Source organism: Macaca fascicularis, chromosome 9, assembly GCF_037993035.2.
Source record: "Macaca fascicularis isolate 582-1 chromosome 9, T2T-MFA8v1.1".
NCBI lineage: Eukaryota > Metazoa > Chordata > Mammalia > Primates > Cercopithecidae > Macaca > Macaca fascicularis.
In genome coordinates, this window is record NC_088383.1 from 124,476,432 (window position 1) to 124,499,168 (window position 22,737).

Sequence of the window (22,737 nt, forward strand, 5' to 3'; positions counted from 1 at the left end):
TTTATCAATAAAGCAATAAATTATTTGAATTGATTTACAGTCAATCATGTTGTCATTTCTTTATGCCATAATAGAGTAGTTCATTAAGGCGGCATAAAAATTTATTTTCAAGTTATGTACATTTATGGATAAATTTGAGACATATTTTAAATTTTAATGTTTTATATCCTGTACCTACTTCGCTAAGAAGTTCAGAGCATATTTCAGCATTAAGTTACATGTTTAAGTGCCAGGTAAATTATTCATTCATAACCAAATACACCATCATGATTTTTGAAATTCTGAGGAGAAATATATAATCTCCTAGTTAAGTGGAAAATTGTGTAGTTGCCTTCTGGAGGACTTTCATTCTAAGCAGCTTTAAAAGGAAACATTTTGTGTAGAAGTCTAAATTTTCTTTCTTTATGGTAATTCACATTCATTGATTGGTATTCTTATTAGACACTTGAATTGATTAATACTCATACTAATTTTGTTCTAGATTTCAGCTTTATATTTTTAGCCCAATTGACATTAGGGTTGATCATTACCATACACAAGATACTTCATGCTGATCTAGTATTTTCAACTCTATTAAATATAAGAAGAGAGAAAATCGTGCTTGAATGCCTGGACAAGAATTTGGTTGGGCATATTTGTGGCAGATGCTGGAGTCTATATAGGCAGAAAAATGTCTGTAGGTCTGGGGCATTGCAGCCTTTACTCAGGACTGCTCCAGGTTCTGAAGTCTCCCAGTTCCTACCTCCTAAAGGGCATTCATTTCCTGACTTCTTAATGCTTAGTTGCAGTCTTGAAAAAATAAAGATGCTTGAGCGGACGAATTTGTGGAAATAGTTTTGAAGTGCTTGCTTTTCCTTAGTGATATTTTTTTCTCCATTCTAAATACATATTCTCTTTCTCAAGACTGCAGCCGTACTTTTGAATCTACTCAGCTGCATTTGCCCAAGATGATCACTACTTGGTCTTTTAAACATTGTATTTGCTTGATGTCCATAGCACTAAATTTTGGGTTTCTTTTTCTCTCCTGGAGTAGCCATTTCTCAGTCTCCTTTGCCAGTTTCTCTTCAGGCTCTGATTATTTAACATTGGTGGGCCTCAGGGCTAATCTCTCAGACCTCTTGTCTGTCTGCAAAGACTATTTCCTGCCTTCATGGCTTTCAATCCCATGTAATTTCTGATAACTTACAAATTGTTATCTACTACACATGCTCCTGAGCCTGACTCAACATCTGGCTATTCAATAAATTTCTCAAACTTAATATCTCTTTTTTTTTTTTTAGTCCATTTTCTTTTTTTTTTTTTTTTTTAATTATACTTTAAGTTCTAGGGTACATGTGCATAACATGCAGGTTTGTTACATATGTATACTTGTGCCATGTTGGTGTGCTGCACCCATCAATTCGTCAGCACCCATCAACTCATCATTTACATCAGGTATAACTCCCAATGCAATCCCTCCCCCCTCCCCCCTCCCCGTGATAGGCCCCGGTGTGTGATGTTCCCCTTCCCGAGTCCAAGTGATCTCATTGTTCAGTTCCCACCTATGAGTGAGAACATGCGGTGTTTGGTTTTCTGTTCTTGCGATAGTTTGCTGAGAATGGTGGTTTCCAGCTGCATCCATGTCCCTACAAAGGACACAAACTCATCCTTTTTTATGGCTGCATAGTATTCCATGGTGTATATGTGCCACATTTCCTTAATCCAGTCTGTCACTGATGGACAGACAGTCAGGAATATCTTTAAAATTAAGCTCCTAACTGCACTCCAGCCTGGGTGACAGAGCCAGACTCCGTCTCAAAAAAAAAAAAAAAAATTAAGCTCCTAGACAGGAATATCTTTAAAATTCCTAAAAAAAGACAGGAATATCTTTAAAATTAAGCTCCTAATTATTCCCCCAAGTTCCATTGCAGTCAAACTATTCTCCGTTTAAGTTAATGGTGATTTTTGCTTGGTCTTAGGAAAAAAATTAAAAAAAAAAAACTTTGCCTTTCTTTCTTACAAAGGCTACGTTCTTTTATTTAGCTAATCCTGTTTGCTGTATCTTAAAAATGCATTCCCTGTATTTAACCACTTCCTGTGACCTTCACTGCTGTTACCCTGGCCTCCATTACTTCCTGCCTGTATTACTGGCACAGCCTTTATGAGAATCACAGTTAAGGCTTGCTCTTCATTTGAGGTTTTTGTACTTGTCCTCTGTGCCTGGAATATTTTTTTCTGGTAAACTCCATATTCATTTACTATCTCAATTCTCTAAATGTTTCTTCTCAAAGCTGGAGGCATACTCCTACCTAACAGTATCTCCCTCCTCTTTACTGGTTTATTCTTCTCCAAAAGACTGATGTTCATTCAGTAGAGTATAAGTTGCTAGAGGACAGAAATTTTTATTTTTTTATTGTATCTGCAGTGCCTAGAACACTGGCACATTGAATTTTCCTCTGCAATTTTTTGGCAGTCAGATGAAAATTGGAACTATGACCTATTGCATAATTCTCGTTATCAGGTATAAGGACACCTATAAATTCTTAGACAAAATGTTGCCTTACACTGAATTATACAATAAATATATAGGGTGAATCTTATGAAGTATACAAGTAAGCATATGAATAATGCCTTAATAGTTTTAAAAATAAATTCATTTAATGTAATTCAATCTGTACATTCTATATTAATACTTTTTAATGGTTAAGGGTATAATATGAAAGGTATGCATCCAAAAGGTAGAAGTAATCTATATTTACTTAAAATAATTTGAAATAATTTTTATAAATGTAGCAGTTTAATGTTATTAGCAATACGTCACCCTCATGTAATATGCATAGCCACTCATGTCCTTTAACATTTAAATGTTTCACCTTGGTTTCAGCATTATGTGTGAACAAAATTAAGAATATCTTTTCCCAGAATTCCTTGTATCATTGTGAATAAATGTCATATCTGTAAAATGATGTTTATCAGAGAATCATTTAAAAATTACTAAAAGTAGAAGTGAACACAATTGAAAAACAAGTAAATACATTACAGTATATGATAAATATTATTTAGCTATCAAACTTCATGTTTTCAAAGAATTTTGAGTTTATGAAAGTTATGAAATTTTATGAAAATGTCTATCTTTATGGCTACAGAATTCTAACTGGAATAAAATGTACCAAAATGTTAACTGTATTTCCCTCTAGTTATAAAATTATAGATAATTTTTATTCTCTTTTGTATAGTTTCCAGAATGTCTATAATGTTTGTTTTAACTTTATAATAGCATCAGAAATAATAAATATAATTCTTACTTCTTCCATAACTATGTTTTGCTTTTTGTTGATTGAGGACGAAGATTTGTATTTTGTTATACTTAAATATACCACTAGTATTTAACGATAATCATTTTTAATATCAGTGTACAATATATTGTAACCTAAATTTTGCTTTTTAGACAGTTTTTAAAGTACATATCAGGATTGTACTTTCTTTCCTCCCTACAGACAGCCTTTTGATTGATTATCAGTTTACCTTCAGCTTATTACAGGAAGATGATCGCCACCATACTGCCATAAACTTTATAGCAAACCCAGAACAGGTGAGGAAAGATTGTGATCTTTTAAAGTATGATTATCCTAGTGTCAATGGATACAACTTTTTTTTTTCATATTTCATTGTGATTTTACCTCTTCTCAGAATTATCACATTGTAGGGACTTTGTAGAAACTACTAATCCTGTTAATTTTTTCTGTCTTCGTGATTCAATAATTTGTGATTTTGATATTTCAGATTTTGCAAATAGCCCTATATTTTAAATTATATATAATTTCTCCCTTTATATATTCTTGTAACAAAATTTATGCCTATAATTATGCAAACACAGACTGTTCTTATTTAAAAATAAATCTCAGTCAGGTGCGGTGGCTCACGCCTGTAATCCCAGCACTTTGGGAGGCTGAGGTGGGCGGATCATGGGGCCCAGAGATCGAGGCCATCCTGGCCAATGTAGTGAAATAAAAAAATTAGGTGGGCATGATGGCGTGCGCCTGTAGTCGCAGCTACTCAGGAGGCTGAGGCAGGAGATTTGTTTGAACCCAGGAGGCGGAGGTTGCTGTGAGCTGAGATCATACCACTGCACTCCAGCCTGACGACAGAGTGAGACTCCATCTCAATAAATAAATAAATAAATAAAACTAATGAATTCAAAGCATACTATATTAAGTATATTTTCCTTTCCTTTATACCATTCCATAGTAATGGGTTTTCACTGTCCTTTTTTTAAGTCAGTAGTTTGTCTGAGTTATATGAATGATGGCTTCTTTAATGAAATGACTACATCATTGATATCATTGTATAAGCTTTTGAAGTTTAAATATATGAAAGATTAATTGTGAATTTTAGTTTCAATCCATCAATTCAGGTAAAGACTCCTAGGTTGTCTTGAAATAATACACATATTTTGCTATCCATCTGAGACTTTATTAAGTTGAAAATCCTGAGAATGGAAATATCAAACATAGGGTTTATTTGGGTTGAATTTTAGTTCTTTTAAAACTAACATTCATACATTTGAAATGAAGTTATGTTAAATATATATATAATTATTTTTATAAATTAATCCATATTGTTAAATCCATATCATATATTTAATGTTTTTTCAAGTAGGTGGAACCTCTAAATATATTATTACCTTGACATTTTCTAGCTTCTTTCCTTTTAATGTAGTTCATTGGACTTGCTGACAACTAATATAATTTCTTAAATTTTTCTTTTCCAGTAAAATAGCATTCTGCCTCCCCCATCACCAAAAAAAAGGAACAGTTTATTTTACATTTTATGTTACTCTTTATTCCCTAGAGTTTAAGAATGACTATATTCTTGGGAAATACATTTAAAGTTTTGACTTTTAAATAAGAATTTAAAAGATATTTTGTTTCAAATGAAGCCATCCTTCACTGATTATCTGTTTATATATAGATACATTAATAATCTCAGAAACTACATTTTTCAATGTGATAAAGTTCTTATACTTGTATTATAATTACCATTGACTTTTTATTGTAGTAAAATAGCCATAAAATAAAATTTATTTTAATAATTTCAGGTATATAATTCAATGGCATTAAGTATATTTATAGTGTGGTGCAATCATCACCATCATCCACATTTTCATTATCCCTAACAGAAACTCTGTGTTTATTAAGCAATAATGCCTCATTCCACACTTCTTTGCAGCCCCTGGTATCTTTATTCTACTCTCTGCCTTTATGAATTGACTCACACTAGGCACTTCATATAAGTGTAATCATTTGTCCTTTTGTATCTGGCTTATTTCACTTAGCATAGTGTTTCCAAGATTCATCCATGTTGTAGCAGGTGTCAGAGGTCATTCTTTACCTTTGGCTTCTTGATTATTTAATAGTAATTCCAAACCTGTGGGGTTCTTTGAAGATCTACGAAATTTAATGTAAGAGGTATGTCTGACTCACAATTTGAGAGTGAATAATATTCCTCCACAGTATTGTCCATAGTGTCATACACTTATGTCCAGATTAGCCACAATTCTAGTTTGCTTCTCTTTTTCTCCTTCAATTTCTCCTTCAATTTCTAGCAATCCCAAGTGCTTTCCAATGTCCCAGCTTTGTTTTACTTTCTACTATCTTGTCCACTTGAAGTCAAGAAACGAGAAAAGTGTTCTGTGAAGCTTAAGGATGCAAAACTGTCATGAGAGGCATCACTAAGAATGCTTATAGTGTCGTTTTGTGTAACCCTCTTTAATTAAAGATATATTCACATGGGAATAATCTCTGAAATTATTATGTATTATTGGGCAAGGCTTATTCTATAAGAAAATAATAATAAAAAGTAGATACCTTAACTACTTATACATTTCCTACATTTTGAAAAATAGATTTAATTTTAACTCACTATCCATCACTTCTAGCCAGTGCTTTCATGTGAACAATTTCTGAACAGGTTTCTCTATAACAGTATTTGCCAAACTTATCCATATCTAACAAACAATGTTCTAAATCACTGATTTTATCACTTACTGGAATAACTACCGTGTCACTTTTTCAGTACAGCTTTTTAAACCCTAAATGCTTTTTATATGGCTTTAGTTATGGTACCATATAATTCAGCATTGCCTAAACTTGGAATTGATAGAGAATGAACTAGAAGTTTAAAAAGCGTTTTACAGTTTTTTTTTATATCAATTGGAAATTTTGTGTGACGTTTTAGCAGCAACAGTTATGCTCATATTAATCTCATCCCGCATAAGGTACACATAATTAAGAAGAGGCAATTTCAAGAGAAAATAAAGATTTAAGCCTCCTCAAGGATATACTGTTTTCACCATGCTTTACTTTAATTAAAAAGTGACTTTTTGGATCCATTTCATTCATAGTAAAAAAAAAAATCCACTCCTCAGACCATGTCCTTTTTTTGAGTTCCCAATCCTCTGAGTGAAGATGAAGATGAAGAAAAAGAAGAAAAAGAATATACCCTGTACTATACCTAATAATGACAGCAACACTATAATTATAAGCACTATGGGCTGAAACCAAAGTTTTTTTCCAGAAATTACTTCATTTAATGCTCACATGAACTTCTTGAGGGAAGTAATTACATCCCCATTTTAGAGATTAGAAAAGTGATTTTTGGAAAGGAAAAGTAATTTCCCCCTAATCAATCAGTCTGTACATTAAAGACCTACTATTTCAATCTAAGGTTATCTGACTCTTCACTAATTCTTTTCATTGCTTCATGAAAATGATTTACTGTATATGAAACTGTTATTGGATTCAAGTATGGTTTGTTTATTATGATGACATAAATCAACATTTGCTACCAGATATCTGCCTTTAATATCCAGATTTTCCTTAGGAATACATTGTGTATATTTGGAAGTATATTTTGTATACCACAACTGAACAATATAATGTATTGAATAGTCCCTATCTGCATGCTGATATAAAAGCATTCTGCATTTATTGCTACAGTCAAAGAGTTACTCAGTTTTTTTTCTGGCCTTCCATTTAATTTATGCCAACTCTGTGTTCACTTATATCTTAAGAGAAATAGGAAAATCTCAATATATTTGACAGTTTTGTGGCATGTACTGCAGAAGGGTTCTTAACAGCTTGTCAATGGAATTCAGTATTATTTGATAATCAATAGAAAATAAGAAGGAAGTTAACTTCCTTCTTATATTCATGGCCTTTTTTGAATATCACTATGATGCCTAATGTAATAGCCTTCTGATTTACTCTATGTTTTAAAATCCAAGGTTTTAGTTTTCTTTGACTACTTCAAATTCTCAAATGCTTTCCTCACAATATTACCGTGCACTACTCTAAAAAAATGCATGACAATCACTCAACCTTATTATAACAAATTTTATTTTACATGCTCTTTCAAGATGATCATTCTTCTTGAAATCTTATTTGCCTCCTGGAAACTGTGACAATATCATTTGATGGATACGGAACACTGTTAAGAGTTCTTCATAGAGACTAAGCTGTTCTTCCATGTAGGGAAATCATTAAGAGTAGATGTTATTTGGAGGTATAAGATTGGGGCTTATATGTCTGTCAAATGGAATGGCCATCACACATCATCCAGCAGCCTTTGCTTTTTATGATGTTCCTTATTTCTCCTGCTATTCATCAGGGAAAGGCCATTTCCTTGTCAGTTTTCCCCTAAGACTGTTATATCAGAAAAGGGGAATTTAGTTGCTTCCATATTTACTTTCTCCTAGGAGCCACTCAGAAAATTGGTAATATGTTTTCTATTAGCTTAACTGCTTTATCATATTTAGAAAAATGGTAAAACTAAGGAATTAATATATTCTCTATCTCTCTTACTGCGTTTCACTAGCTAGATCTTAGCAGTATAGATTTTTCTACAAGTCTTTGTAGAGAATATTTAAAATAAGCATAATACACTCAGTATCTGAAGCTAAACTTACCCATTGTGACCATCATTCTTTGCCTTTCCACAGGAACAAATAGTTGTAAATATACAACTATTGAAACTATTTGAAAATCACAAATAACATTTAAAGAAATCTCTTAGGCATATTTCCCTGAAATTAAATGGAAAGAGTCTGTACTCCATTAATGAATGACAAGAAGTGGGTTGACTGACATAAAATTAAATACTCAGTGTTTCTGTTGTATAACTGTGTAAACAATATGATCTGCTGGTTTTTTTTTTTTTTTTTTTTTTTGGAATAGGTTCATCATTTTTACCTGAAAGTTTTAGTTTATGTAGTTTTTCCCACTTGAAAATATGGGTGTAATAATAAAAATATACACCTAAGAAGAAGTCTTTCCACAAAATAATCTTACATTGTTATAAAATAGCTTGGGACTAATCCAAACCTGTATCATTTAAACCTAGCAAAAAGAATCAAAATACAAATATCAAATTTAAAGTAAGCTTAGTCTACAACTAATTAAAGAGGATCCAAATAAAAATATTAAATTATAGGAGCCTCTGGCTTACATACAAAAGACCAAATCACAATAGAGAAGATAAATGTGGAACTTGATATCTACCTTTGAATTTATTACACATTTTCTTCATTAAAATGTATAAATGGCATCTACATATATTCAGTTGAATATTTGCAAAATGTATAGAGTTTAAGGAATAAAGCAGCCGTAATTAAATCAGAGTGTAATTTTTATTTTTTAACGTTAATATTTTCTTTTCTGGTAGTCGAACAAAAATCTGGATATATCAATTAATGCATCAAACAACTTTAATCTCAACATTACGTGGTCTGTCGGTTCAACAGGTAAAAAAATGTTGATGTCATATCTCTTTTACATGTGTTCCTATCTGGAAGTTGTTCTAACATGATCTACTGTTAATTAAATAAATGAAATTTAAAAAATATTATATGCCGTAATTATTTTGCTGTTACTGATAAAAATAAGTAGAAAAATGAATAGAGCTTCATTATTTTGTTAACTTTCACCTTTATTCAATTAAAATTAGATTAGTAACAAATACTAGACACTAAATTAAATTTTTAAATGGCAGTGTTATAAAATGTGATTTTAATTTAGATAAATTGTTTCTTTAATGACTAAGAGACTGAAATTTCAATTGTTTGATTTGCTACTGAAACTATAAATTTTAATTATTAACCTTAATATTTATATAAAACAATGAAATTCTTCTGTACATACTGATTAAAGTAAACATCTATTATTGTCAAGCTTAGAAAATATAATCCCTCTTGTCAGCTTCAGTGCTCAGAGGAGTTAAAAAACTGATACATAATATGTGTTTCATAATAAGGCTAGTAAATTTAAATTACTGGCTTAAAAAGTATATCTGAGAAGCTGTTAAAATTTTTATGTTGAATTATGAAATGTATTCTTACCTTAATTTAATTTTTACTTTTATTCTAAAAATTTTATTGGCATCTATTTTCTATATCAAAGGTATTCTGTTGCATAGATGTGCTGGAAATTGTTTCCTTTTTATAGAGAATTTAGGGATTCTTAGAAATTTATATTTGACTTCTGAAAATTAAGTCATTATGCTATTTTAATATGTAGAATATTATAATTGAATATGTAGAATATTAATTCAAGAATTAAGAGATCTTTTGCAATTCCAGAATTTATATATTACATTCAAAAAATGAAAATTCAGGCAAATAGGCATTTTGTTACTATTAGTGCCAAACATATAGTAAAATGTTGGCACTATAGGTTTCATTAAGGAAAAAATTCATAATAACCTGTCCTGTTAATTTGAAAGTTATTTCTGACCAGTAGAAAACTATAAGGGTTTAAAAATGTGTCTACAAAAATGTCTATAATACATTTCTAATCACTTTAGAACAATAATTTTAGTATGCAAGAAATCACATGTTCTTTCAGATTCCCAGTCCAAATCTCAGAAATTTTTATTTATCAGATTTGGAGATGAAGTCATGGAATCTGCATTTTATAAAAGCACACAAGGTGATTATGTAATAAGTGGTTAGTTAATTCAATTACTCAGTATACTAATTCTACTTATTTTTACTATTCATTAAGGTGAAAGTTTGCTAAGATTGTTGGAAATGCTTTGTTCTATTTTACTAACTTCAGTAAATATTTACTGAGCACTCAATATGTGTTTAACTAATTGAGCATTTAGCTCATGTTTTAAATTGTGGCCTCCACCCAATTTATTTAAAGCAGTGATGGTTCAATTTGTGGTAAGACAAATAAATTGATTTTTTTCCCATTTTTAAATTGGATCGAGACACACGAAAATATGGTCTGATTTCTTTTGAAATGCTCTGTAGCATTGTAAACAGAATGAGCTCAGTTTCTAGAGCCACATATACCTGAGTTCCAAAGAGGAGTTTACTGCTTAGTAGCTATAAACTTGGGGCAAGTGCTTTAATCTTTCTGAGGCTCAGGTTGAAATCTGAAAAATGGAGGTGATGATACTTCTGGGATATTATTGGTTTTAAAAAAGAATATAAAGTATCTAAGCCAGTGCCTAGTACATTGCACTTAATCAGTGGTAGCATTTTTTAAAATAATTTTTATACTAAATTTATTTCCATTATATTTATGGCAAACCTATTTTCTTTAATTCAAAATTATAAGCCTGAGTATATTTTGATAGTTGTATTTTTATAAGAGCAATTATAAAAACTAAGTATAATATGCATTTTAAATTCATAAAGATATTTCCTAATATTAATTATTTAAATTATTTACATTTTAGCTGGAACAATATCTGGGGAAGAGACTCCTATAGTTTCCAAGAATAATATAAAGGAATACAGAGATAGTTTTTCCTATGAAAAATTTAACTTTAGAAGCAATCCTAACATTACATTCTATGTGTACGTCAGCAACTTTTCCTGGCCTATTAAAATACAGGTAAGTGTTAAGAGTATTTACTTCTAATGACCATTATATCATTAAGAAAAGAATGATGATTTTGTCCAAAGTGATGATATATATATATTTCTTGACTAATACAAAAACATGTATTGACCTTTGATAAATAAAGGTCTGCGAATGTCTGTGATGATGAATTTCTCCATAAAAACCCTCATGGAACCAACAAACTCTATACTTAAAATTTTCAATGATTATTATATACTAAGCTGTGCATCCAACTGAAATATTTTGATTTTCTGATTAATTCTATACTTTAACTGAGGGTTAAATAAATACTGTTCTCATATAACGCCACTTGAAATTATTTTCTGTGTTTGAGTAATCTTTTTACTTTAGCATATTCTGAAAATAATCTGATCTTTCATTAAAGATTTTGAGTTAGCAGTATTTAAGTTACCTCTTTAAGTAATTACCTCTCATCATTAATTTCCTAATCTATACTATATATGTGTTTTACTTTTCATTTTTGTTATGGTTAGAGGTAGCCTACTGAAGACTTCAGATTTACTACTAGGAAAGAATTGGAATATTCTTTCTATCTTGTAGTCAAGGTTTGTGTTCTTAATTTATGTTTTCATGAAAGAAAACCTATCTATTGGGATGTTGGGATTTGTTCATTCCTTTACAACTGATTGATTAGATTGAATTTACGTTAGTTATTTGAATAGCTTATATATATCAATCCTTGTTCATGGCTTTTATGTTTTATATTTTCAGATCATCCCTTCCCTATATATTAGTAAATTACAGCATATGCTCTGTAACTAGAAATGTTTGCAGGTTTTATTTATATCAATTTCTATGTGATTCGTGGAAAGAATGAGTGATTTTAAAAATAATTTGTTTACTGGAAAAATTTTTTCTTTTTATTTTTAAGGTTGATGTAACACTTAAATTATGGTAATTATTCAACTGTTCAAGAAATATGAGTATAAATTACTATTCAGTACATGTTTGAGAATTAATTTGAGAAATTTACTTCTTCATTGTATAGTGATTTAGAAGATGATACAGTCAGAAAAATGCCATAAATATTTGTTTTTAAAATTTTAACGTTGAGGATGTATAATTTTATTTCCTAAAATTCATAGAGAAATATTTATCAAATTTCACTTCATTTATTCAGTTATGATTGAAATGGAAAAGGGTTCATCTATAGAACTTACTAATTAGTTATTAAAATTGACATGATTATATTTTAAATTGCTTCCTGTCCTTTATTTCTTGTTTATATAATTTTGAAAAAACCATTACAGGCCGGGCGCGGTGGCTCAAGCCTGTAATCCCAGCACTTTGGGAGGCCGAGGCGGGCGGATCACAAGGTCAGGAGATCGAGACCACAGTGAAACCCCGTCTCTACTAAAAATACAAAAAATTAGCCGGGCGCGGTGGCGGGCGCCTGCTGAGGCAGGAGAATGGCGGGAACCCGGGAGGCGGAGCTTGCAGTGAGCCGAGATCGCGCCACTGCACTCCAGCCTGGGCAACAGCGTGAGACTCCGTCTCAAAAAAAAAAAAAAAAAAAAAAAAAAAAAAAAAAAAGAAAAAACCATTACATAGTTATTTTAGAATGTTCTTGAATACTTAATGGCTAGGAATTAACTTTCTACATTGGGTTTTTTTGAGAACTTACTCTTCTGAAGCGAAATCAAAATTTGTGTAACGAGGTTGAAATACTCCACTCTCTCAAAATAATACAGTGTGGAAAATAATTGAGATGGACAAGATACGTGGTCCTGATTTCTCCTCTTTATTAAACTCATTATATTATGCCTAAGAAATATGTTACATTAAAGCATAGAAGTATTAATATATGTGTTTATTTATAAGACTATAATAAACTTTAAATTATAATATTAAACAAAACACAGTAAAATTATTTTAATTATGATTTTAAATACTGGCAGCCATCATTGTACTCCCTTTCAGTAAGTTCATAAGTTTTTTGGATTCCACCTATAAGTGATATCATGCAATATTTGTCTTTTTGTGACTGACTTGTTTATTTAGCATAATGTCCTTCAGTTTCTTCTGTGTTGTCACTAATAGCAAGATTTTCTACTTTTTAAAGGCTGAATAATATTCCATTGTTATGTGTGTGTATGTATGCTTATAAATATATACATATTATGTATATGAAACATATAGATATAAATCACAATTTCTTTATGCTTTCATCTGTCTATCCATGGACACAGCTTGTTTCTATATCTTGGCTATTGGAAATAATGTTGCAAAGAATGTGAGAGTTCAGCTATATCTCTGACATACTGATTTCATTTACTTTGAACATATCCCCAGTAGTGGGATTGCTGGATCATTGGTAGTTTTCTTTTTAATTTTTTGGGGAATCTTCATACAGCTTTACATAATGGGTATACCAATTTACATTCCATCAATTGTGTGTAAGAATTTCCCTTGCTCCACATCCATTCTAACACTTGTTAGCTTTTGTATTTTTGATAATGGCCATCATAACAGCTGTGAGGTGATATGTCATTGTGGTTTTGATTTGCATTTCTTTGATGATTAGCAATGCTGAGCACCATTTCATATGCCTATTGGTCATTTGTATGTCTTCTTTGGAGAAAGTGCAATCAGGTCCTTTGCCCATTTTTTACATTAGGTTTTTGTTTTCTTGCTATTGAGTTCCATGAGTTTCTTCCATATTTTGGATGTTAACTTCTTATTGAATAGATTATTTGCAAATATTTTTTTTTCTATTCCGTAGGTTGCCTTTTCAGTTTGTTGTTTCTTTTCCTGTGCAAGGAAGCTTTTTTTAGTTTGATGCAGTCCCACTTGTTTATTTTTGCTTTTGTTGCCTCCACTTTTGGTATTATATCCAAAAAAAATGATTGATAAGGCCAATGTCAAGGAGTTTAGTCCCTTTATTCTGTTTAGGATTTTTATAATTACAGGTCTTTTATTTACATCTTTAATCCATTTTGAGTTGATTTTTGTATATGGTATAAAGTAAGAATCCAATTTCATCTTCTGCATATAGATATCCCAGTGTTACCAATACCATTTATTGAAGAGACTGTGTTTCCCTCACTGTTTATTCCTGGCACTGAGTCAAAGATCAGTTGACCCTGTCTATGGGTTTATTTCTAGGCTCTCTATTCTGCTCCACTGGTATTAGTGTATTTTTATGTCAGCACCTTCCTGTTTTGATTACTATAGATTCATTATATAGTTTGAAATCAGTACGTATGATGCCTCCAGCTTTGTTCTTCTTTCATAAAATTTCTTAGACAATTTGCAGTCTTTTGTGGTTCTTTTTGAATTTTAGAATTTTTTCTATTTCTGTGAAAAATGTCATTGGAATTTTGATAGCAATTGTATTGACTCTGTAGAACACTTTGGGTATTGTGGCCATTTAAACAATGTTAATTCTTCCAATCAATGAACACAGGATATTTTTCCATTTATTTTTGATGTTTTCAATTTCTTTCATAAAATTACTTTATAATTTTCAGTGTACAGGCCTTTCATTTCCTTGGTTAAACTTATTCTTAAGTATTTTATTCTTTTTGTTGCTCTTGTAAATATGATTGTTTACTTAACTTCTGATTTGAAGAGTTCATTGTTAATGTATAGAATTGCAACAGATTTTTGTATGTTGATTTTGTATCCTGCAACTTGACTGAGTTTTTTATTTTTTTAACAGTTTATTGATGGAGTGTCTAGGGTTTCTTGTATATAAGAACATGTCTCTGCAAACAGAGACAGGTTTTCTTCTTCTTTTCCAATTTGGATGCCTTTTATTTTTCCTTGTCTAATTGCTTTGTCTAGGACTACTAGTCCTATGTTGAATAGAAGTAGTGAAACTGGGCATTCTTTTTTCTTTCCTAAAATTAGAGGAAAAACCTTCTGCATCTTGCCATTGTGTAGGATGTTAGCTATTGGCTTGGTGTGTATGTTCTTTATTGTGTTGACGTACATTCCGCTTAAACCTAATTTGTTGGAAGTTTTTATCATGAAACAGTGTTAAACTTTGTCAAATGCTTTTTCAGCACCTATTGAGATGATCATATAATTTTTGTCCTTCATTCTGTTAATGTGGTATATCACATTTTGATTCACATATGTTGAGCCATCCATGCACTCCTGGGATAAATCCCACTAGATCATGTTTTATGATACTTACAATGTACTGTTGAATCAAATGTGGTTGGCTAGCATTTTGTTGAGGATATTTGCATTTATGTTCATCAAGGACATTTGCCTGTAATTTTTCTTTTTTTTCCATCTTCCCTGTGGTAAGCTGTGGTACAATAGTATTCATTTTTATTTATTTGTTTGTTTTCCCTCTTACTGTTACTATTTTATTTATTTTTGAAAGAACAGGATACAGCATTATTAACTATAGTCACCATGTTCTACAATAGAAATTTTCAATTTAATCCACCTATTTAACTAAAATTTTGTGTCCTTTTACCAACATCTCTGAAATGCCATTGATTTTCTTTTCTTGTAGTCTCCTTGTCTGACTTGGGTGTCAGGGAAATGCTGGCCTTACAGCATAAGTTTGGAAGTGTTCGCTCTACTTCATCTTTTCGGAAGAGTTTGAGATGACTTGGTGTTAATGCTTTAAATGTTTGTTAGAATTCACCAGTGAAGCTATCTATTTCTGGGCTTTTCTTTGTTGGAAAGCTTTTTATAACTGATGCAATCATCTTAGTTATTTTTGGTGTGATCAAGTTTTCTGTTTTTACATGATTCAGTCTTGGCAAGTTGTAGTTTTCTAGGAATTTATTCATTTTTTTCTAAGTTATATACTTTTTTGGCATAAAATTCCCTACAGTCGTTTCTTATGACCTTTTGGTATCTATGGTGTCAGTTGTAATGTGTCCTAATATATTTATAATTTGTTTAAATCATGTCTCTTTTTTCTTCGTTAGTCCTGTGCAAGGTTTGTCAATTTTTTAAATTGTTTTAAAAACCAACTGCTTGTTTACCTTTTCTATTGTTTTTCTATTCTGTATTTCATTTATTTCTGCCATGATCTTTATTATTTCCTTCCTTCTGCTAACTTTGGGCTTCATGGTTTAACAATTCTATTGCCATTTATTGTAAGGTAGATCTAGTGGTCATGAACTTCTTCAGCCTTATCAGTTTTTATGTCTCCTTCTTTTCTGAAGGGCAGTATTGCCAGGTAAGGTATTCTTGGTTGGCAGTACTTTTCTTTCAGCACTTTAAATATATCGTCTCACTCCTCACCTGTGAGGTTTCTGCTGAGAAATCTGTTGATATCCTTAGAAGTATTATCTTACATGCGATGGGTCACCTTTATCTTCTTCTGCAATTTTCTTTTTTAGTTTTTACTATCGGATTATGATGTGTCTTAGTGAAGTCCTTTTTAGATTTAATCTGTTTAGTGATGTTCAGCTTCATGGATCTAGTCATCTGTATTTCTCATCAGATTTGGGAAGTTTTGAGCCATTATTTTCAAGTTAATAGATGCCTCGAGTTTAGGGACTGTTGTGGGTGAAATAGAGCAGGTATGGAAGGGAGATATAGAGGTTTTTAAGAGTATCACCAGGGATCTTGGTAGTGTTAGGACTCTTCAGTGTCTTGAGTCTGGTGGTGGATGCATACATTTTTAAAGCATCCACTAAGTAAAATCAAGTGCTATATAAACACAAAGTAATTATGGACAGTTTTCAGCACATTTTTTTTTTTAACAAGAAAAAAGCGAACACATTTTATTAGTTTTCCATGAATGTGGAGATCTTTCTTTCTTTTTTTTTTTTTTTGTCATTCTACTGGGTTTTTTTTTTTTTATTATTATTATACTTTAAGTTCTAGGGTACATGTGCATAACGTGCAGGTTTGTTACATATGTATACTTGTGCCATGTTGGTGTGCTGCACCCATCAACTCGTCAGCACCCATCAACTCATCTTTTACATCAGGTATAACTCCCAATGCAATCCCTCCCCCGTCCCTGCTCCCCATAATAGGCCCTGGTGTGTGATGTTCCCCTTCCCGAGTCCAAGTGATCTCATTGTTCAGTTCCCACCTATGAGTGAGAATATACGGTGTTTGGTTTTCTGTTCTTGCGATAGTTTGCTGAGAATGGTGGTTTCCAGCTGCATCCATGTCCCTACAAAGGACACAAACTCATCGTTAAAGAACTGTTTATTTTGTAATTATTCAAAAAGGGCTATTTTAGAAATTCTTGATTGTATCCCCAATATTTATTTATTTGATTGTTATTTTTGATTTGATTGGATATTTATTTGATTGTTATTCAATGTTGAGATTATTGCTGATTTTCTTTCTACTTTTTCTATCAATTACTGAGAATATTTTGAAAATTTCCAACTATTTTTGGTGATGTGTTTCTTTTTTGTAATATTGTCAGATTTTCTTCTTGTTTTTTGAAATTGTAGTAGTTTGTGCATATACATTTACAGAAAAGGTCCCTTTACTGACCCCTTTATTTTTATGAAATGTTCTTTTTTGTCTTTATTAAATCTATATACCAAACTACTTTCTACTCTCCAAATATCTGTCTTCTCTCATTGATTTCTTTTTGCTGGTTATTTTTACATTCTATATTATTTTTCTTTCAAATGACCTTTATGGTCTTAACCTTGTATTCAACTCTTGCTTAGCCTTTGTCTAATTGTGAATGTAACCTCCCTTATACCTAACTACTAGAAATTACTCTTTTCTTACAACTGGCATATTCTTCAGCTTATCACAGTTTATTTATATTTATTGTTTCCACTTATTTATCCCCTATTAGCCCTTAAACTCCTTTACAGAAGAAACTATATAATTTTTTGTATTTTTAGTACTTAGCTGAGGTAGCTAAAGGAATAGTTTTTAAATTAAGAGATGAGTAGTATATTTCTCTGGAGAAAGGAATGTACAGATAAAATATGCTTTCTTATACTCTTAAAAAAGTTTAACTTGCAATGTAGTTTATTAGTACAATAAGAGATTTCTCCCTTATATTTACAAAAGTCACATAGGTTTCTTATTTAATAATAACCCAAATTCTTTCTTTTCCCAAAATGAAATTTTATAGTAAGTTGTTTTGTTAGTTAATATTTTTTATAAGAAACAGAAATCGTGCATGACTAACAAACAGAAGGAAATGTATTCTTAGCATAAGGTGTTGCTAACAATATAAAAGGGAAGAATAAATCATCAGGTTTTCAATAAGCAGAAAGCTTTCATTCCAGCAGTTTTCACCTATGTGCATTAGTTAACATTCTTAACTGGGCATGCCTGCTGTATTGAATGAAATCTCATGATTTCTCTAACCCATCCTATAAATATTCACTCAAGATCTAAAATCTTAAGTGAATAATTCCAACTGGCAAATTTAGGACACCTGTCTAACTTCCTCCTGACCCATAATGGTGCAAGAAAAAAAAATTGTCCTGGAAAGTAGTTTTTAGGCTTCTATGCTAGAAGATATGGGACTTGGATTCACAACCCCAATAGGGAAAAAATCTGAAGAAATAATTCTTTGTTTGGTCAGGAGATATTTGGTGATCAAAAGTCAACAAATACTTGTTATCATGGATAACCTTGGTAGAAGCATATATCTTATTTATCTAATAAATAAGAATATCTTTCTGAAATCAGTGTTTCCTTATTCTAGGGAAATAATGCACACTTGACTATAAAATAATGTAATTGATATTAAAGAAAGAAGGCTTCAGTTACTGTGATTTTTAAAAATATGCAATTAATCTGCTGCAAAGTGAATTATATGTAACATTTTCATCAATGCCAGTTCTAATGTAGATATTCTTATCTTGCTTCCAGGTTACAATTGTTTGCCTTCTCATTGTCAGTAAGCAGTAGGTATTAAGAACACGGGTTCTAAGTCAGACTACTACCTCAATTTGAAATTCTTAAATTATAAGTGATACGATTGAGAGGAAGGTTTTTGTTTGTTTTTTAAGTCACAGTCTTTCCATTTCTTCCTTTGTCAAATGGGAGATGATAATATTGCCTACCTTTATTAGTTTCTCTTGCTGTGTAGCAAGTTATCACAAGCTTATTAGGTTAAAACAAGAACTATTTATTATTTTATAGTGTCTGTTGGTCAGGAATCTGGGCATGAATTAACTGCCCTGTGTTAAACCCTGTCCTCAGGGTTTCACAAGGCTGAAATTACGGTCTGTTGAGGTACCGACTTGTCTGAGGCAGAAGGACTTCTTCCAAGGTCACTAGTTGTTGGCAGAGTTCAGTGCATTGAAGTTGTAGGTCTCAGGTTTTTCTAGTTACTGTTAGCCAGGGGCTCTTCCTAGCCCCTAGAAGATGGCCACTGTTCTCTGCTACATGGCCCTCTCTACAATATGACACTGTGCTTCTTTCAGACCAGTTATACAATCTCTTTTCCTTTAAATCTCTTTGTTCAGTCTGTTATAATGGAGACTGATAAAATTCAATAATCATAGGAGTGACCATTCTACCACCTTTGGCGTATAATGTAACCTAATCAAGGGAGTGAATTTTCCATTGTATTCACATATTCCACTTATACTTAAGGGAAAGGCTTTAACATATATTGAATTAAAATATTAGAAATGTGTATATGTTTATCTTTCGAATTAGGGTAAAAAATGGAAAGTTATTTAAAGTAATATGAAAATACAGTAAAGATATTGACTGAAATAATAGTATTATAGTTTTATCAAAATAGTTCTTTTCATATAAAATAAATTTTCTTACAATTTATATTATCAAATATGTTTTCACTCCTACTACCTACTTCCTGTCCTTTCTTCTGTAAACCCTTTAGATTTTAATTTTATTTTTATTAATTTATTACTTTATAAAACATTTTAGTGTGAATTACATGCCAGTCAAGCAATTATTATGGTATAAAGACTGCATGTGGGTAAAGACAGTGATAATAACTGTTTAATTAAAAGGCAAGTTTTATCTTCTCGGTCTAGTAGCATCATTGTTGCCAAAATTCACTGGTTCTATTTTTCTTTATAATTATACAGATGTTTGAGAAATAAATATCCTTGTTAAGGATTTTTATCATATTTTTGTTAATACTATACCAAGTTTTTGATAACTAATTAGAAGTTTTTTCTTTTACTGTTCCTAAATTATATGTGTTGTAAACATTTCTTCTAGTACCATAGTCTTTTATATCTGAATGGAATTCTAGAAATCAAGACATGTTTTAAAATGTCAAATGCATAATATACTTACTAGAGTAGGAAATTTTAAGTTGGCAGCTATTTGTACAGAATTAATCAGACATTAATTTAACCATTGAGATCTTCTACCATTTAAACATATTATTTGATTAATTTATGTACTTTGGAAAGCTGTTTTGATCTAATGTAAATCAAAAGTTTTCTTCATTGTCTTCTAACTTCAATAGAATGTTTATGTTTTAGGTTGCCAATCTCTTTAGCATTTAAATATCCTTAAGATCCTTTAGAAATTTTAATTGTAACTGTGAGACATATAGCAGTGTTATGTGATAAATGTTCCAATAATATAGTAATTAAACAGGGAAAAAACCCTTTTTGTTTTGAAATGCTGGGAATCCTGCCATTGAGTTCATTTGCATGTTTGTAATATGAGATTTTATTTTGGTAGCACTTGTTCTTCATGATTTATAATGCCATGCAATTAAATCTTGACAATAAACAATAGAAAAAAATTACTACTATAGCGGTTGTGCTAATAACTTCAAAAAAAGTGTATTGAACTTCAGTACTTTGTATTCTCCTACAATGGTGCTGTTCATCAACATTTATATAGCACAGTTTAAATTAAATTAAATTGACTCTAAATTACCTGTTTCTGAGCAAACTGGTTTTGACAATTCACTATTATGTCAATCTGCAAAGTGATGTCATAATGTAGATTAGATTTTTTTAATGAGAATGATGCTGGGAATTATTCTTCAATTTGCAATTCTAATTTCCGTTCTGTACTGGTTAATTTCCTTACTAATATTGGTTAAGTTATACAGAAGAAAATCGAAAAAGGAATGAATCCTAATGCTGATGTCTATAAAATTTTATCGCAAATAAATTAGCATTTTCAACATAGATGAGTCATTTGAACACACACACACACGAAACAGAAAACTACTGGTGAAGTAGGTATTAAAGAGGATGTTTTAACTTATACATATGATTTGAAAAGTAAAGCTATCATAAATATGTGCTGATGAAGTTGCCCTTGTATATATATATTTTTCAAATTGAGGACACTTAGAAGAATTATATTGCTATTTGTGGTTCTTGTCTTTTAAATTGTTATATGCTTCAATAAGTTATCGTATATATTTTCAAATATGCTTTTTTCTTTTCTAAAAAGGTTTCAATTCTTTTTGTCATTAAACCAACCAAGGTGACATAAATTCAAAAGGTAGTATTAGAAATTGTTAATTTTATCAGTTAAAGATATATTAACTATACTAATTAGAAATATAAATGTGGGCCAGGCGCGGTGGCTCAAGCCTGTAATCCCAGCACTTTGGGAGGCCGAGACGGGTGGATCACGAGGTCAAGAGATTGAGACCATCCTGGCTAACACGGTGAAACCCCGTCTGTACTAAAAAATACAAAAAACTAGCCAGGTGAAGTGGCGGGAGCCTGTAGTCCCAGCTACTTGGGAGGCTGAGGCAGGAGAATGGCGTAAACCTGGGAGGCGGAGCCTGCAGTGAGCTGAGAGCTGGCCACTGCACTCCAGCCTGGGCGACAGAGCGAGACTCTCTCTCAAAAAAAAAAGAAATATAAATGTGAATGATATAACAAATATGTAAGAAACACATATAGAGGAGAATGGAGGATTTTCTAATAGCTATAAAATAATACTGGCTATGATAGGTACAAGTGTTCAGAAAATTCACACAAGGAAGATGTATTACATTTACACTACGTTAACAGAATTGAGTGGTGAAACCAGAGACCATATTGCCCACAGAGCGGAAAACATATACTGTCTGGTTCTTTACAGAAAAAGTTCGTTGACTTTTTATCCAAAATGCTCTTATCTAATGCCTTATCCAGAGCTATCTTTACAAACAATAAAATTGCTTGAATTAGGTGAGATGGTATAAGTGTAACATCTGCTTTTCTGAGAAAATGTCGTATGACAAACATTTTCAACTTTTCCAGTGGTAAAATAAATTTGAGTAAAGAAGATTTTTATTTCTTTAAATTATTAATTTTTAAAAAGTCATTAATTATATTTTGAAATCTAATGAAACTCTTCTAAAAATTTTAATGCAGTTTTGTTAAATATTCATAATAATCCCATAGATATTTTTAGATGGTTGCCCTCGTAATATAATATTCTTTTCTAAAATACCCTGGTTTTTATATAACATACTGTAAACAATTTTAGTTTTAATATAATAATCATTAATATTTTTAATACTTGAGAATTTTTTTCAGATCATATACTTCCATAGTCTCTTACTGGAAATTTGGAGTTATTTTTGTTTTAAAAAACAACAAGATGATGAATACCTTTGTGTGCATTTTATTTTGGAAAATTATTTCTTTTGCACATATGTCCCCAAATTAAATTATTGGGTTAAAGTATATAAACAAATTTATGATTGGATATTATGCACTAGGCATTATTCAAAGTATTTTACATGATTTAGTGCTGTTATTCCTAACTTATAACATATTTTTATTGTCTAAATTTTTATAAATGAACAAAATAACTTGTTCAATTTCATACAGTAGGCAATTGAATTGAGATATGAGACTGGTAAATTTGACACCAGATCCCATTCTACAACTATTAACTCACACTTGCGTTATTTTACTATAATTTTATTAGTATTAATATTAAGGCTAAACATTTTTCCATTTAT

At 31.1% G+C, this 22,737-nt stretch overlaps 1 protein-coding gene across 10 annotated transcripts in view; it reads left to right on the plus strand.

Annotated features, from left to right (window-relative positions):
- ATRNL1 (attractin like 1) overlaps positions 1-22,737 on the plus strand; it is an 842,049-nt gene that overhangs the window by 351,624 nt on the left and 467,688 nt on the right. For all 10 annotated transcript variants that reach the window (XM_045362239.3, XM_074002848.1, XM_005566518.5 and 7 more), the window contains 3 exons: positions 3,477-3,571; positions 8,701-8,779; positions 10,723-10,880. In XM_045362239.3, the coding sequence (XP_045218174.1) occupies positions 3,477-3,571; positions 8,701-8,779; positions 10,723-10,880 (332 nt within the window). The remainder of the gene's footprint in view (positions 1-3,476; positions 3,572-8,700; positions 8,780-10,722; positions 10,881-22,737) is intronic.